Source organism: Callorhinchus milii, unplaced genomic scaffold, assembly GCF_018977255.1.
Source record: "Callorhinchus milii isolate IMCB2004 unplaced genomic scaffold, IMCB_Cmil_1.0 Scaffold24, whole genome shotgun sequence".
Lineage (NCBI taxonomy): Eukaryota > Metazoa > Chordata > Chondrichthyes > Chimaeriformes > Callorhinchidae > Callorhinchus > Callorhinchus milii.
In genome coordinates, this window is record NW_024704765.1 from 8,411,224 (window position 1) to 8,427,775 (window position 16,552).

Here is a 16,552-nt window from a genome sequence, read left to right on the forward strand (position 1 = left end):
CCCATTCCTCGCAAAGACGACAGTTATTTGCTATTGTTAGCAGCGGAGAGGACCTTTGTAAAGGCTGGCACCTCAACCGACTGCAAGTGGGTGGCAAATTGGTTCAGACACAAAGCCCGGAATGCGAGTGGGTGTTGTTTTCTCGGTTGGTATTTTCTGTAGTGTTTTTAAGTGGAGTTTTCTTTTGTGGGGGGGGGGAGGAAGGGGAAAGACGGACGCTGGTGCTTGGGAACACAAGTTGCATTCAGATCAAAGCTCCCTGCAATCGTGGCAAATCGGCCAATCGACTTGCCAGACTCAAAGCTGACTGAAAGGAAGGGCTTGTAATGTTTACACCACCTTATGACGCTGATACATCTCAAACGGCTTCACAGTAATTAGTGTTAAGTGGAGCAACTATTTGGAGGCAAGTACAGCAGCCATTATTCACACAGCAAGGTCCCGCAAACAGCCATGAGGTGAACCACCAATTTTATCCAGGGGACTGTTGGCCAAGAGACCGGTAGAAACTCCCTTCCTTTTTTCCAATGGCATCTGGGGATCTTTATGATCTGATTTTGAAGAACAAGCAGATGGGAGCCTGGTTTAATGTCTCTTCATGGGCTTCTGACAATGCAGTGTCCCTCTCCTGACCCATACCGACACCTCAACCTTTCTTTTTCTCTGTGGGAAAAGAGAAGGGACAATCCTCCAGATAAAATCAGTCATTTACTTCATGTGGGGTCCTCGCTGTGCGCAAATCGGCTGCCTACAAAATACACAGTCACTACGTTTCACAGTACGATCCCGTGAGGTGCTTTGAGACATCTCGACCACGTGATAAGACAATGTGCCAAATGTGTCAAATAATTATTATTATTATTGTATTACTTTGTGCGTGATCTCTGGTTTTAACAGCTACATCTGTATTACAGGCAGCGGCTGAGAAAATACTCCGACTGCACTTTGGACTCGTCAAAAGACTCTGTGGAATTTCTTCTTGACCACTACAGGACATGAATCTCACATTACAATCCACATTACTCAGGGCTGACTTGATTACATTCCACGCATGACATTTCTATAGTTGCACCAACAGGTACAATCATGCTCCAAATGTTTGGTGTTTGGTCACCGAGATCTACACTTAGCTTTGTAACCTTCAACCTGTCATCAGTAAATACATTTTTATTCCCTCCCCACCCGCCGACAATCTTTCTTTAGCAATTTTCTCTCCTTCCTAACCCTAAGCCTCCCACTCCTCCGCCCCCGTCTCCCGCGAGAAAATGAAACGCCGCTTTTCGCATGGGGTCGAACGCGACGTTAAATGTTATTTTTGGCTGGAGTCAGTTTCACTTAAACTGCTACCACACAGCGAGGGAAAGGAAATCTTCTAATCTCTAAACTTCGGGAGGTGCCAGTGTTTTACCCGGTGCCTCAAGTCTGTGTTGGCCAACATTCCGACATCCGCACTGTCCAAGTCTCTCGGCCTCAGGAAGACATGGATAATAATAATTCCCTCTTAATGCGTTTTCCCCTCCAACAAAAACAATTCCTAAGCCTCTTCTCAGCGTTTACAAGCTTTAAGCCCAGTAAGCGGTTTCGCCTCTACTTTGAACCCGCTCCCCAGCGCCTCAGTCTCGCTTTGAAAAGTAAGAATCGCAAAGTTCATTGCAAAAAAACGTCCAAAGGCAGTGTAGCCAGTGACTGACGTGGAGCTAAAAATAACCACTCCACTTAAAATAGTCGTATTAATCCTTGCAGTTATCATAGCGCTTTTATCATGTCGTCGAGACGTCTCAAGGCGCTTCATGGGATATACTGTAGAGGTGAGTGACTGTGCGTGTTTTGTGGGCAAAACATGGCAGTCAATTTGCGCACGGAAAACGTCAACTCCCACAAACAGCCGTGGAGCGCGTGACCAATTTTGTCGGCAAAGGTCAGACTCCGCATTGGCGAGTGACGTCAATCCTAAAACTGAAACGTGCAAATCAACATTTATCGGTTCGCGCATAGCGTGCCGATGGAAACGAGACTGAGGGCCAGATGGTTTCACACGACAAAACAATTCGAAACTCGCAGATGATGCTTTGGTGACATAAGCTGATGAAGTCGGGAAAAAACCTGTAAAGCGGAGAAATCTAACCGCAGCATTGGACATGTTTACGGGCCAGAAGGAATGCAGATTATGGATGTCAGATACAGTCTCTGATTCCAAACATCTGCAGAGGTTCCATCTGGGAACAGAATTTAAAAGGGGTCCTTACCCACGACCTCTATGTTTTCTGTTAATAAGGTCTTGTAGCTAGCGTTTCTGGTGGCTTCAATGGGATGTGCCTAGTTTAAACAGCATTTCATCCCACCGCTGTTTGGACACTTGCCGAGCACAATTTGCCTACAAATATACAGTCACTACCCTAACCGCAGCACTTTGAGATGTTACAAGAGCTATATCAGGATATCACGCTATATCATGCATCAGTCATATTAATAGTGAAAGGCGTTATTAATGGTTAAAAATAAGTCTAGAAGAGAGAAGAGCAAGGAAGGAGTCCTGTAAAGTGTAGGAGGAAGGGAAGAGCGAGGAAGGAGAGAGGAATCCACAGTATCGAGGAACTGAGAAGAAATAAAAAGAGTTAAAGTAGAGAACGACGCAGTGCATCTCAGCTTCAGAACATTGAAGGAACAAGACGATAGACAGTCGATGGAGGGAGAAGGAGGAGGAGGAGTGGTGGTGGTGGGGGGGAATCTAAGCGAAGGAGAAAAGAGAGAGTAAGAATTATTAATATTATTATTTTAAAATATTTACCAAACCCTAATAGCCCCACATGAAAAAGCATCTGAATCTAAATCAGAGGAAGAGTCAAAGTGCATCTTGCGTTTAATTATACCCAGAGTGCGAGCCGCAGAATAAAGCGTCACTAGAGCTTTGATTTCTCCGCGAGGTTTAAATTGTTTAACATAGCTGTAATGTACAGTACATCTGCCTGCTACGTTGTGTATTGGGACAAGAGTTTACAGCTGGTGTTTCCTGTAGTTGGATAGCCAAGCTGGTCTCATGTGGGAACCTGGCGATTGAAACAAGTCGCCTGGTATAAATGTAACGTTGGCACTCAAGATTCACTGTAACTGTGCCCTGACATTGACTCCTGCGACTGTCATAAGGAGCTCGTCAGCCCTGTCAACCTTGCAACACTGAGCTTGGCCCAGTTGGTAGCACTCTCGTCTCCAGATCAGACGGCTGTGGGGTGTCATGTTAAAAACTTTAGGCCACAGTTCAAGCGGACACGTCTAGCATTAGCCTTTTGGTCAGCAGGGTGTCTGTCTGACACGTGGGAAAACCCATCACCGTGCTTAAGAGTATCCAAACCAGGCTGAGATTGCAGACATGTCTGCTTGCTTTCCGTATGTGGAATTCTCCCTGCGCCGGGTATGGAATGCATACTCTCTATCCCGATGGGAATATTAGGCACAGGTTGGCTGTGTGGGGGGAGAAGGAGGGAATCCCAGAGTGTGCGTTGGGGATAACTGCTGGAGTTTAACCAGCTGAAACCACATAGGGCGCCATTGAGAGTGCTGGTTGGAAAGCTTCCCGTTGCTTGTCCAACCGGGATCACCCTACCCATTGGGGCATTGGCTCACTGGGTTCACAGGAGACGAGCGGGAAGAATCCGTGTCCCCAGCGATTAAAAGAAAAGCGGCTGCAGAAGTCTCAGAGGAGATGGTGACGTCTGAGTCCAATGGTTCTAAGATAAACTACATGGGTAAAACGCACAAGGACAAACCAATGGAAAAGACTTGCAAAGGCAGCTATTTATAATCTAACATGAGCGCTGGGGAAGCTGGTCAATCATTCACCGCTGATTAACCTTGTCCACAGAGACGATTTCTCCTGCAAGGCTCGTGTTCTCTGCTGTTTATTGGAGCTGCCACCCCGAACATCTCAGCACAGGGCGCTTTTCAATCCAGAATATGGCTAAAGTAAAAACAGATGCCCCGTGGATCTGAGCAGATGTTAAAAACATCACAATCAAATTCCGTTAACATTCGAAACAAATGTAGTCAGGATCAGCAGTTAGGGGATTGAGGTTTGGGCGCCTCATTGAGGTTAATGCCACTTCTGTTCCTCCTCTGCTTTTTTCCAGCAGGAATGATTCCACGAAATACTTGAACTGCAATCAAACTTACAGTAGAATATGTCCTGAGCAGAATATAAATTACAATGAATTATAATATTCCTCCGCACAAAATAAGAGGTAAACGAGTCACGAGAATGGAGCCTAGCGTACTCTCTGAGCTCTTAGCCTCACTGGCAACAATAACAACAACAACTTGCATTTAAATAGCCCCCCCCCCGCGCAGGGTGGTGTCCCAGATCACTTGACAGTGGCGGAGAAATGACGTCAAGCGGGGGGAGGGGGAGGTGACCGCAGCACAGGCGAAGAGAAAGGTCTTCAGGCACGACCTGAAGATGGGGAAGGAAGATGCAAGGCAAGTAACAATCCTTGTATTTCAGATTGAGTATTCCGACAAGGGCTGGTTGTGGAGGTAACAAAACCTCTCATCTGCCCCAATAACAGGACTCAACCTCCCAGTCTCTCCCCTGGGGAGACCTTGATTTACTATCTCGTCCAAGAAGATGGCACCTCTGACAGTCCGGCGCTCCTCAGTAATGCACTGCATCAGGCAAGCCTCTGAGTTCAAGGTCCTGATACAGGTCTTGAACCTACAAGTTTCTGATCCAGAGGCGAGAGAGCTACCAACCGATCCAAGCAGACACCTCCAAGTGTTGGCACCAAGCTCTGTGCTGTTAGGCTCCGCAGTTTCTTCCCACTACATTCCTTCAGCCCTCGCACATTCGTACGTCACTGCATCAAAGACGACAAACCAAAACGTGGGGGTTGGGGGGTAATGATAATTTATAATTGTGTTATTCTTAGAAGTGCTCTGGCGACAAAACTCCCTCTTTGATGGACATTCTATCAGGCACTTACAACCAGTTCACAATGAACAGGAAACCATCTGTTAAGGATATTACTGGCCTGTTCTGTTCTGTTTATACGTGTTATTTAATATTTGAATTGCTTCATGACAATCTTCCAAGTCCTTCCCTTCCAGTAGTTTCACAATGAGGATTCTTGGTGGCTGCAAAAATGAGGGCAACAGCTAGAGACCGATTCTGCTTCTCTGGATACAGCAACGGGTTGCAATTATATAGTGTCCTTCACGTCGGGTAACGTCTTGGGAGAGCTTCACAGTGGCGCACTCCGTCTCCAAGTGAGGGAGAAGGGAGGCGACGCAGGACTCATTTATATAAAAAATAATAACAATTTGTTCACTCGACTGTTTGTGGGACAGAGCTGTGAGCAATCGGCTGCCACGACTCGTCCACAAAATATACAGTCAATTCACTTAACAGAGTGTTCTGTGAAGCTTTTGGGAAGTCTCAACTACGTGATAAGGCGCTATATGAAATATAAGGATATTACAAGTCCGGGAGGACTCCATTCAGCGCCTAAGAGGCTGTTGTGTCAGGTTATTAGATCATAGCCGATCGCTCAATCCCATTTCCTCTTGATGCCCTCACTTCCCAGGTATCAACCTCCAGCTAATTGGATCCAGGGGAATCCAGAGGTGTGGAGATCGTTCTCATTTGTGTCACGAAATGGACAATTATTCTCTTCTCATTTACCTGCTGACGTCTCGCCCGCTTTGCACATTAAGCGACATGTTACAATTGAATCCATATTGGAGAGATACGCCAAACCTGGAATAAGGGGTATCAGTTACAGGCGCAGATGAATGGGGCTTTCATGGACGGGGGCCCTTTGAGAAACACAAATAATAGTACAGCAATCTATTTTACTTCCCATCCCCCCCCCCACCCCAACTGAATACAGAGCAGAACCTTCAAAGAAGATGAGAGAGAAAGAAACAGATACGTCAATTGACTCACAGTGATATACACACTCACACAAGGACTCTTAACAGTTGTCAAATTTCTAACTATCTGTCGGGTGCTTGAAGGGTATCATTACACACCGGAGGGACCTAAAAGCAGAGGCAGCATCTCACGAGGCTTCCTGCTCAATGGATAAGGCCAGCAGCCCTTTGTAACCGATGCACCTAACACAAGCGCAGAAATCATCCTCTACAATAGTAGCATTGAACTTCCAGTGCCTTTTCTAATGAGACCCTGTTGAAATACAGTACTTGAAATCCGCTGTCATATCAAAGCATTTAATCTCTTTCTTCTGCAGTAAGAACATAGATCGCTGGTAACCCGCAGCTAACTCTTCCCCCCACCCCTCTCCTTCCCCAACCCAGATAAAAATGTCCCATTCACAAAGTTGTGGAAAAAAACGTGAATCAAAGCCTGAACTCTTCCTGTTCAGGTTGTTTGGAAAGTTTTGAGAGGTTCCTGTGTGCGGGACAGAAGTGTGCACACCATGTGAGCTGCCTTTCATTTTTTTCTCTACTCTTGATTAAAAAGCAATCACAGTTCACTCGGTTGCTGGAGATAAGCTCTTTTGATGGTGGATTTCGACATCCACTGCTGAGGAATGTGCTGTTTACCACAAGTGAAATAAGGAGGAAACGGCTTCCTAAAGGGAGGCAAGAAAGCTTTCAACATCCCGTCTCCTCTCCTGAAGGCGTCGATTCCTGCGGAGAGCCCTCCCCTCCCTCAGTCTGGCTCAGTCAGTCGCAACTCTGCTGCTGGCTCAGGAGCTTGTGGGTTCAAGCCCCCACAAAACACACTGTGACATTCGGCCACAAAAACACAGGCACTCTGCTTTACATTATATCTTGTGAAGTGCTCTATGGAATAATAATCCTTGCATTTTGATCGAGCACTTTATCACGTCGTTGGGACGTCTCAAAGCGCTTCACAGAATATACTGCAAGGTGAACGGTCTGTGTATTTTGTGGGCGAAACACCCTTTGGATGAGCATTTGTGTAACAAATACACAGTCGACTGTACTTGTCAACAATTGCCCGTGAAGGGCTTTGAGACTTCTTGACATTTATGGGCGCCGCAACAAATAGGAGGAATGTTATTATCAACAACACAAATACTTCTCTCTGAAAACATTGCCAATCAGACGCTCGCTTTCCTAATAAAGCTCTCCGTCTGTGAAAAAAATTGGAGTCTGGAAAAATGAGAGAGAGAGAGAGAGAGAAAAGTAGTCTGACTGCAGAAGGAAATGAGGTCTGCACACCAAAAGAGTCAAGCCAAAGCGATTAAACTAATCTAATTATAGAGATGTGAAGTGAGCTGACTCACAGCAATGATCCCAGATGAAATATTTGGTTGAATGCTTCTCCCTGGTGTTTTAATACAAACAAGGGCATCAGCTGAGAGCTCGCAAGGACAGAGTGAGTGGGGTGCTGTAACAGACTGCCCTACGGGAACCAGACACGGTCTCCAGGAATGAGACTGTGATCTCACTCGCCCACAGCCTCCTCCCAGCCCCTCACGCCCCCGCCTCACCGACCCCAACAATTCCCACTTTCAAGCCAACAACCCCCACAGTAAAGAAGGTATATCGATGAGACAGTCACAGTGATGCGATGTGTGTCCAGGGAGAGTGGGGCAGAACCCAGAACGCTTAATATTTAATCAGCTGCTGGCAACGACTGGGCAAATTTGCAGATGAATGTGAATAGTATCAGTTTCTGTCAGTGACCAGCGAGCGGTGCACAAACAGACATCTGCTCGGGATCTTTAACATCCTCCTGAGCAGGCAGATAGAGACATGACCTCTGTCTAACACCTCATCGGAATCACGACACCTCTGACAATTGCAGCACACACACACACCGCCCCCACCCCCCCCCCCCCCCCCTCCGCAGTAAGCTCAAGTCCCAAGTTAGAGCTTGAATTCACAACCTTCTGACCCACGTGGTATCAAGTGAACCGGGCTGACACCGTAGACTTCAAATTCCATTCAGTCTTAGCCTGCGAGACCACTTAGGATATCCAGATTCTTCAGCAGAAGTGTGGAAAATTCTTAAAATTCAACCTGAATTTGGAAGCCGGTTTTCCGCAGCCTGACTTGGTTAACGCAAGATGGAATCTCGGGCCATTTTGACAAAGCGGATGAAGACTTACGGTACAAGCATCCAGGTTCATTGTTGAGCTGCATCCACCCGGAGCAACATTTGGATACCATCTGAAGTTCCATGCTGTAGACTTGCCTATGGGCAGTGTAATAGGCGGTTCTGTGAAGCAAAAGCCAGAGTCAGCGATTTGGGGACTTTGCGCTGCCTTGTGGGAACGCACATTCAGAGCAGCGATATCGAGAATGCCCACAGCAATATTCCAGGACACGGCTGATGATAGCACAGCCAGCCTGGCTCATCAGCGGGACTTGGGAAGAGCAGGCCAGTCACTGGGGGCAGGGAATCCTTCCGCTCGGCTCCTGTTAATCCCGCAAGCTAAAGCCCTAATGGTGCTATCAATGGCAAGCTATGTGGGTTTAGCTGGTTATACTCCAGCAGTTACCCCAAAGCACACTCTGAGGTCCCCAAGCCTTGGCTCTTGCCAACCTGCGCCTAATACATTCCGGAATTTAGTAAGCAGGATGCTTCCCTCCAGGAAGAGAGAGAGAGAGCGAGAGAGAGAGAGTGTGCATTCCATTCCACCAATCTATCTCTGGAATGTCCACGTCCATGTACAGGTGGGATGCATGGAATTCTCAGTTGGGTTTGGATACTGTTAAGCATGGGTGATGAGTTTCCGCATGTGTCAGACACCCGGCTGACCAAAATAAAAAAAAAATCACTTTAAAGTCATTCCCACTAATTAAGAAAACGCCTGCTTCTTCCCAGGGGGCGACTAATTCTCTTGATATTAGTCACCGCAACCCCCGGCTGACAGAGTGAGCCTCTCCTTTAGATTCCTACACACAGCAGGTTCAGCAGGTTCCCAGTGACTGATTACCTCCCACCCCACCCCCCCTCCCTCTCTCCTCCTCCATCCATAATCCCCATGACAGTAGGTGACAGACCAATTATTGGGAGGATTTAGAATGGTCAAGATTTGGCCCGAGTCAACAAAAGCACAATGTCACCCAAAAGCTAATCCTTAAACGAGAACCAATAAGAGTCTCTCTCTCTCTCCCTCTCGCTCTCTCTCTCTCCGGGCATCCCTGTGTGCGTTCTGTCCTTCTGTTTTTGGTGATCTTATCTGACTTGTGATTGCGCAACTGAACCCACAACGTAGGGCAGGAAGTAAACGTGTACACATTTGTGTACACGCAATCATAGCAATAAAGGCAGCGCACACATGGCAACACGAACAGATGTGCACACTGCTGGTCATCAGGCAGTGAGCGGGGACAGAGCCATATTAACCCTTAGCCCCCCCCACCCTGTATAGGAAGAAGGCAGACATCTTAAAGGAGGCTGACACAACAACACAACAACAAAAACTTGCGTTTACACAGCTCTCTTCACGAAGCGTTTAACAGTGGCGGAGCCTGAAGCTGAGCTGGGGGAAGGGAGGTGACAGTAAGCACGGTCGAAGAGGAAGGCCTTCAGCTGTGATCAAAAAAAGGAGGAAGGGGTAAGGTGAAGGGATGGGGGGGGGTGGAGAGAGAGTTACAAAGCTTTGGAAACAGCCCAACTTCAATCAAGGAGTTTTGCTTTAAGTGCACTGTGTATTGGGGGTGTTCCACTCAAAAGCCCCTGGACCTGGGCTCCATACAGAGGTTCAGTCCGTGCTGAGTTCTTAATCTCAGGTGCTGAGAGCCCATTGACACAAACTAGGGGTCATAGAATCATAGAATTGTACAGCACAAAAAAGAGGCCATTAAGCCCATCGAGTTTGTGCCAGCTCTTTGAATAGAGCAATTAGTGTCTTTCTTCTTGTGGCTGGAGACCGGATAAGCAGCTGTCATGCTCCGGGACACTAGCCCGCAACGCTATATAAATACAAGTTGTTGATGTTGTTGTGTGCCCCCCCCCACCCCCCACCCAGTGGCCGCCTGGAGCACTTGTGAAGAGTTAACATTGGTAATTTGTCAATGTTTGTCAAGCTTCGCCTGAAAAAGGGTTGAAGGAGAAAATTCTTCAATAAGAAGTCACTTTTCACACGAAATCAAGATTATATTTGCATAATAATAATAATAACAATCCATGCATTTGATATAACTCATAGCATGTCACCACAAAGAGTTATATTGAAAGGTAGCGACTGTTCTGTGGGAAAAGGCGACAGCTAATCTGTAAAAGTTGAATGAGGCGAATGGCTAATTAATCAATTATTTTGGTAAATTTTGATCAGAGGAGAGTGCTAGCTTATTAAATGCGTTTTTGTTTTCCTTCTCACCCCCCAACAAAAACTTGAAAATGGAGTTTGCGTAGCTACCCACCCCTCCGCGCCCCCAAACACACACACAACAAACACACACACATACCAAACACACACACACACGCACAACAAACACTACCCAAAACCCATTCACTAACATAGCAGCAAATATAATGGGCTTGGAGTTAATATTATTTGTTGCTCAGCCACTGGGCCAGAGGCACTTACGTACCTTCTTTCATACCCTATGCATGACATCTGACCTCGACAGCCTTGTTTCCACACTTTGACCATCCGAGTGAAGGCCTGGATACATGGCTGCCTGTGCCCAACCATCATCATCTCCTTCTCGGCACAAACATTGGGCCTACAAAGGGTTCGGAACAAAAAAAAAGATTAAATTGGTGGTAGATCCATTCTGCAAGAGCTAGTCAATGTCATTGGCAAGTTTGGCTCAATCCCACGTGGGACTACCGACAGATTGGGAGTGGGAAGGTGGGTAAATATTCTCGTTTTGCTCAAATATCCTTCAGGGCGGGGGTGGGGGGGGGAGGGAGTGTCTGTACATATCTTCTCTTCCTCTCCCTCCCCACCCGGCCGAAATAAGAGCAGATGGAGACCAAGACGAGAGTAATGAATAATAACAGTCTTGCATTTGATACAGTGCCTCATCCTCACTTCACTGAATTGTCTCGAACCACTGCAACAGGATTTTTGTAAAGTGTAGTGACTGTGCATTTACAGGCAGACGCAACAGCCAGTTTGCACGCAGCGATCTTCCGTCAACAGCCAACATTGCACGTCGGTGGGAGCTGGGTGGCTCCGCACGCTCCAAAAGGTTGCTTAGGGTGTCAAGCGATGGAAGCGATTAGTTACAGGAGAAAAGACGGCCCAATTTTCCACGTGTACAGGATTTCGTTTCAGTTTTGGCGCGCTGAGCAGCGGCGCGGTCTAAACGTGTCATTCGTGGCGCGGGAATACGGGATGAGGGTAGGCAAAGAAGGGGTGGGGGGCGAGACGTACAAAATGTGGATGGCCCATAAATGCACTTGGTGGGCTGATGACATAAGGCGCACAAAACATGTTGAAGGTGTTCGCGTGAGGAATCTTTTAGCCGCGGTCGCGAATCCAACCAAATGTGCAACCGCTCACACCAGATTTATGTTACAGCCTTAATTGCCTGGAAGAAGCAGGTTAGTGGCCAGAACTTGGGCCATGCACAGGGGCGTGCGGTGTATTGAGGTTAATAGTAATAATAATAATGCTTGCATTTGATATAGCGCTTTTCACGTCGGGAGGACGTCCCAAAGCGCTTCACAGAACACACTGTAAAGTGAATTGACTGCATATTTGGGGGCGAACGCGGCAGCCGACTGCGCACAGCAATGTCCCACAAACAGCCGTGGATTGAAAATGACCAATTCATTATTGTTTGGGGTTTGGGAGGGGTTATTATTCGGGCTCCGTGTGGAGTAAGGAAACTTGCCCGAGGTTTCGCCCTCTGCCTGGAATTGACCTCAGGTCTCTCGCTTGCAAAGCGAGCGCTCTAACCACTGAGCTACAAGACTCTGTATTATTAATTATTAATGACTATTAATTCTGACACATGCCCACCCCCCTCCCCACCCCCCCCCCCACCCCAAGCCCTGGTCTCTGTTGAAAATGAGGACACTTTAGAGCCAGCCTGAGTTCCCTGTGGTTGTCCTCTCCAGCCCAGGGTGGTGTGTACACAATGCAACGTGTGACAATGAACGACCCAGTTCGACTGTGCACTGACAAAGAGAGAGAAGGGGAGGGGGAGAGGAGGGGATTTAAACTCTTTTCATCTCGAAAGATGAAGACAAAACGCGAACATAAAGAGTTCGCAGTTTAGAAAAATACAGGTGACACAAAGATTATTCCATCCTCTCTCACTCTCTCTCTCTCTCACACCCCCACACACACACTCACACACACTCACCCCAATAAATAAAACCTCAGCCCCAAACAAACGATAAAGCACAGAGCTCCACTGACTGAACGGTTCTTTTTCTTTTCTTTTTTTAAAAAAAACCGTTCCAAGTGAGTGGATTTGGTGGGTTTGGTTTGGTTCCCGTGTGTGTGTGTGTGTGTGTGTGTAGTGCGCCCACGACGTGTGGGAAATGCAATGCAAACAAAAGAGACGCACTGTAAAAGTTGGATTGTTTGAATCAACTTGAAAACCCAAAAACTTCAATGAAACTTATAATTGGGGCAAACTTTTTGTTTTGCACAACCCCCACCCACTGCTGAGTTTCACATCACACCTCTCTCTCTCTGTCTCTGTCTCTCTCTGTGTCTGTCTGTCTGTCTGTCTGTCTCCCAACCGAGACAGATACTGAGCCATGTTAACTGTCTCACTGAGAAGCGAAGTCGAGCCAAAGACCATCAGAGCTGCCACTGTGCGTTTAAACGCACAGAGACAGAGAGAGATAAACACTGAGAGCCACTCTGAGATAGACACTCAGCTCCATCAATCAGTACGTTTCCCTCAAATAAAACATCCAAACACATCCAAACTGAAAGTCCAGATTAAAGCCACGTCCCCCCCCCCACCACTAAAAACACAACGCACACGTTTCAATTGATTTCTCTTTAAACCAGCAAATAAATCACCATTCTCCAACCGTGCCTGCAGGGAATAAAACCTGCAGGTTAAAGCCAACCTTGTCGTTTCAAACGTGTGTGTTTTTCTTTGGGGGGGTGGGGGGGGGTCCCTTGTTCACCATTTATTCTGTTGGAATAAATAAATCACTACTTACATGTAAGGCTGGAGGTTTGCAGAGTTAAAAGCTGGGATTGTGCAAAACAGGAGCACCAGTGACACTTGTGAAGCCATGTCTTTTGGATTCCTGGTCTGGTTTCCTCTGTGCAAGTTTCTTATTTCTCGACTCTTGTGTGGCTCTTTCGAAATTGCAGAAGTTCCCCTAAAATATACCATCAGCTGCTGAACAGAGCAAAGTCCCCACTGAAACCGACAAGCATCCAATAAGCCACACAGCTTCCAGGAAGGAATGTGTGTAGGATTTCTCTCTCTCTCTCTCTCTCCCTCTTCTTTATTTCTGCTTCAAAAGGAGGAGAAATAACCTCCTTTCTCTCTCTTTCTCTCTCTCTTTCTCTCTGCACCTCCTGTGAATGAATGAATGAATGAATCAATGAATCAATGAATTTTTCTTAAAAAAAATGTCACTGCTTTCTTCCTGGGGAAGTCATTCCAAGATGAGATGTTTTCTAGGAACTTTTTAAAAAAAAAATCTGATCTAACTCCTCTTTTTTTTAATATAATTGGCAGAGGAGAAGGGATAATACACCTTTGAACGTGTCTCCAGTTGCTACCATGACTCTGCTCTGAACCCCATGCGGAAGGGGCGTTTAGAGACAAATCCACATTCACTTTGATAGCAATGAGAGAGAGAAAGAGAGAGAGAGAAGTTGTCTCAAACAATCCACACAACACAGTCCAGATGATGTACGATGTCCTAAAGCCCGCCTGGTTCTCCCTCACTCTCTCTCTCTCACATCCCAGCAGGAGGAGCCTGGGACTGGGCACCTCTTCCCATCCACTCAAAAGAATAATGAGGTACTTAAAATGACAACAACAACAACAGCAACAGCAACAGCGACAGCGACAACTTGCATTTGCGCAATTGGCTGCCGCCTTCCGCCCGCAAAATATACAGTCACCTCCCCCACCCCCACCCCCCCACCCGGTTCACAGTATATTCTGTGAAGCGCTTTGAGACGTCTCGAAGAGGCTTCACGGGATTTACTGTCAACACAGTAACCATATTTGTATTTTGTAAGTGAAACCCAGCAGTTAGTTTGCAATCCTGTACTGAGAGAATTTCAGGTGGAAGATTTCATTAACGTAACTCTGAACCAAGATGCCTTGAGACACAAGGATAAATATAATGATTTAACATAATTACAGGTACAGATTAATGATTCAATTAAAAAAACATTGTTAATTCATAGCTCCTTTTCATTACATTTGATATGCACTGGACATTAAACATCGCGCAACACTATTGGGCAAGAGTTTCTCCCGGTGTCCTGGACAGAAAAACAGATAAATTGGCCATTCACTTCACCTCGAGGCTGTTGGTGGGATACTGTTGTGTGCAAATTGGCTGCCGTGTTTGCCTGCAAAATACAGTCACTACCCTTGACAGGAATTACACGTGAAATACTTTGGAGGCATTGCAATATTGAAGGCACTGCACCGAGCGCAAAGTTGTGCACCATCACAAACAGATACGGCACATTCAGTGCGAAAGCGAATTCACATGGTAAAAAAAATGTAACTGCAATCATAAACTCCGAGCGAGAGCAGTTGAGGACTGTGCTTACAACTGCACATTTCACGAGAGATTTATAATAAAAACATTGAAAATCCTGTTTCTGATATAATAGCTGAAACCGGAACCGGCTTGTGCAGCTTTGGAACTGTGCTTCAAGAGGTATTGACACAAGTTGGCTTTGAACTGTCTCCAATTCCACCCAACAGTGCTAAGCAATAAAAGTAAAGTAGACTTTAATGGACATCAATCGCCGGATGTCAAAGATTTAATAAAAAATGCACTTATCCTCCAACTGCCACATCCACTTAAATTAATACAGTATTCCTGTTCAGGGAATGAAACGTAAAATAAAACTAAATCCATTTGCTATTCCTTTAATTTTATGTTACTTCTCTTGTGCTGCACCAACTAATGCTGGCTTGAAACACCTCGAACCACTTGTCTTGCAGTTATTATTGTCAAGTGCAGTCATTGATTTATTTTTAGGCGAAACACGTTGATTCCCAGGTTAAGGTTTGCACTTTTTTGTGGCTTCCCAAGTATAATCTCTGTGGTACGTCTGCATAATTTTATATTAACATTAAGACAACATTCATCCTTTCGGTTGCTTTATGCACATCCAGACGGATTGACTGCCCGTTCGGGTGAATGTCAAAAGGTCCCGTAACGCGATTCAAAAACAAAAAAGCAGGAAGTTTCTCTCGGGCCAACAATCATCAGCGTAAATGAGTTATTCGTTTCATATTTGCGTTCCGAGACCTTTCCGTGCAGAAACCGGCTGTTGTGTTTTCCTAATGAGGTCAGCGCACTCGGTAGTAATTGTCCGCGAAGCGTCGTTTTAATATTGTGGGCACTACGCCGAATGATATGCGGGGGTTATCGTTGCATTATTTTATTGCCAAACCTTCCTCTGGTTTCCCAATAAACGCGAAGTTAATTTGCCGTTCGTTCCTTCGCTCAGGAATGCACCGCCATCCAGTGGGAGAACATGAAGAGACTGGGTTTTGCTGTACTGTATACTGGGCGGTGGCCCTCGGAACACAAACCATGAATTAATTCCCTCCGCGGCCCCCCCTCCACCCTCCGCACCCCCTCCTCTGCAGCCCCCCCCCCCCACCTCCGCACCCCCCACCACCCCATCGCTGAGTGCCCGATCACGACCTGACAGAAGAAAAAACAATTAACAATAATCACTTAATCTTTGCATTTGATGCAGCGCCCGGTCACGTCTTACTGGGAAGTGTAGTGACCGCATGTTTTGCGGGCGGAACGCTCCGGCCCATTGCGCCCGGCAGGGTCTCCCCAACGGTCGCGGGTTGAGTGACCAACAGACTGTTGTTGTTATTTTTTTTGAAGGGGTTCATTCCCCCCGTCCTGATCGTACCTGAAGACCTTCCTCTTCGGCCATGCCCCACGGGGTCGCCGCCCTCCTCTCCCCGGCTCGGGGTCAAAGCCCGTCACTGCCCCGTCCTCAGGCCACTCCTGCCAGGCTCAGGGTAGATCACGGGTGGAGGTCAGTGTTGGGCTCGGGGTCAGTCAGTGGGTCAGTGCCAAGCGTGGGGTAGGTCAGCGGGTCAGTGCCAGGCTCAGGGTCAGTCAGTGGATCAGTGCCAGGCGTGGGGTCAGTCAGCGGGTCAGTGCCAGGCTCAGGGCCAGGTCAGGGGTCAGTGCCAGGCTCGGGGCCAGGTCCTGGGTCAGTGCCAGGCTCGGGGCCAGTCAGCAGGTCAGTGCCAGGCTTGGGGCCAGGTCAGGGGTCAGTGCCAGGCTCGGGGCCAGGTCAGGGGTCAGTGCCAGGCTCGGGGCCAGTCAGCAGGTCAGTGCCAGGCTTGGGGCCAGGTCAGGGGTCAGTGCCAGGCTCGGGGCCAGTCAGCAGGTCAGTGCCAGGCTTGGGGCCAGGTCAGGGGTCAGTGCCAGGCTCGGGGCCAGGTCAGGGGTCAG

General features: G+C 47.3%; 1 protein-coding gene across 1 annotated transcript in view; it reads right to left on the bottom strand.

Annotated features, from left to right (window-relative positions):
* Positions 1-15,687, bottom strand: part of LOC103184260 (multiple epidermal growth factor-like domains protein 6) — an 85,746-nt gene extending 70,059 nt beyond the window's left edge. The window contains 4 exon segments of the mRNA XM_042343495.1: positions 8,094-8,203; positions 10,528-10,662; positions 13,076-13,442; positions 15,519-15,687. Coding sequence (XP_042199429.1) covers positions 8,094-8,203; positions 10,528-10,662; positions 13,076-13,254 — 424 coding nt within the window. The 5' untranslated portion in view covers positions 13,255-13,442; positions 15,519-15,687.
* Positions 15,688-16,552: the final 865 nt, after the last annotated feature.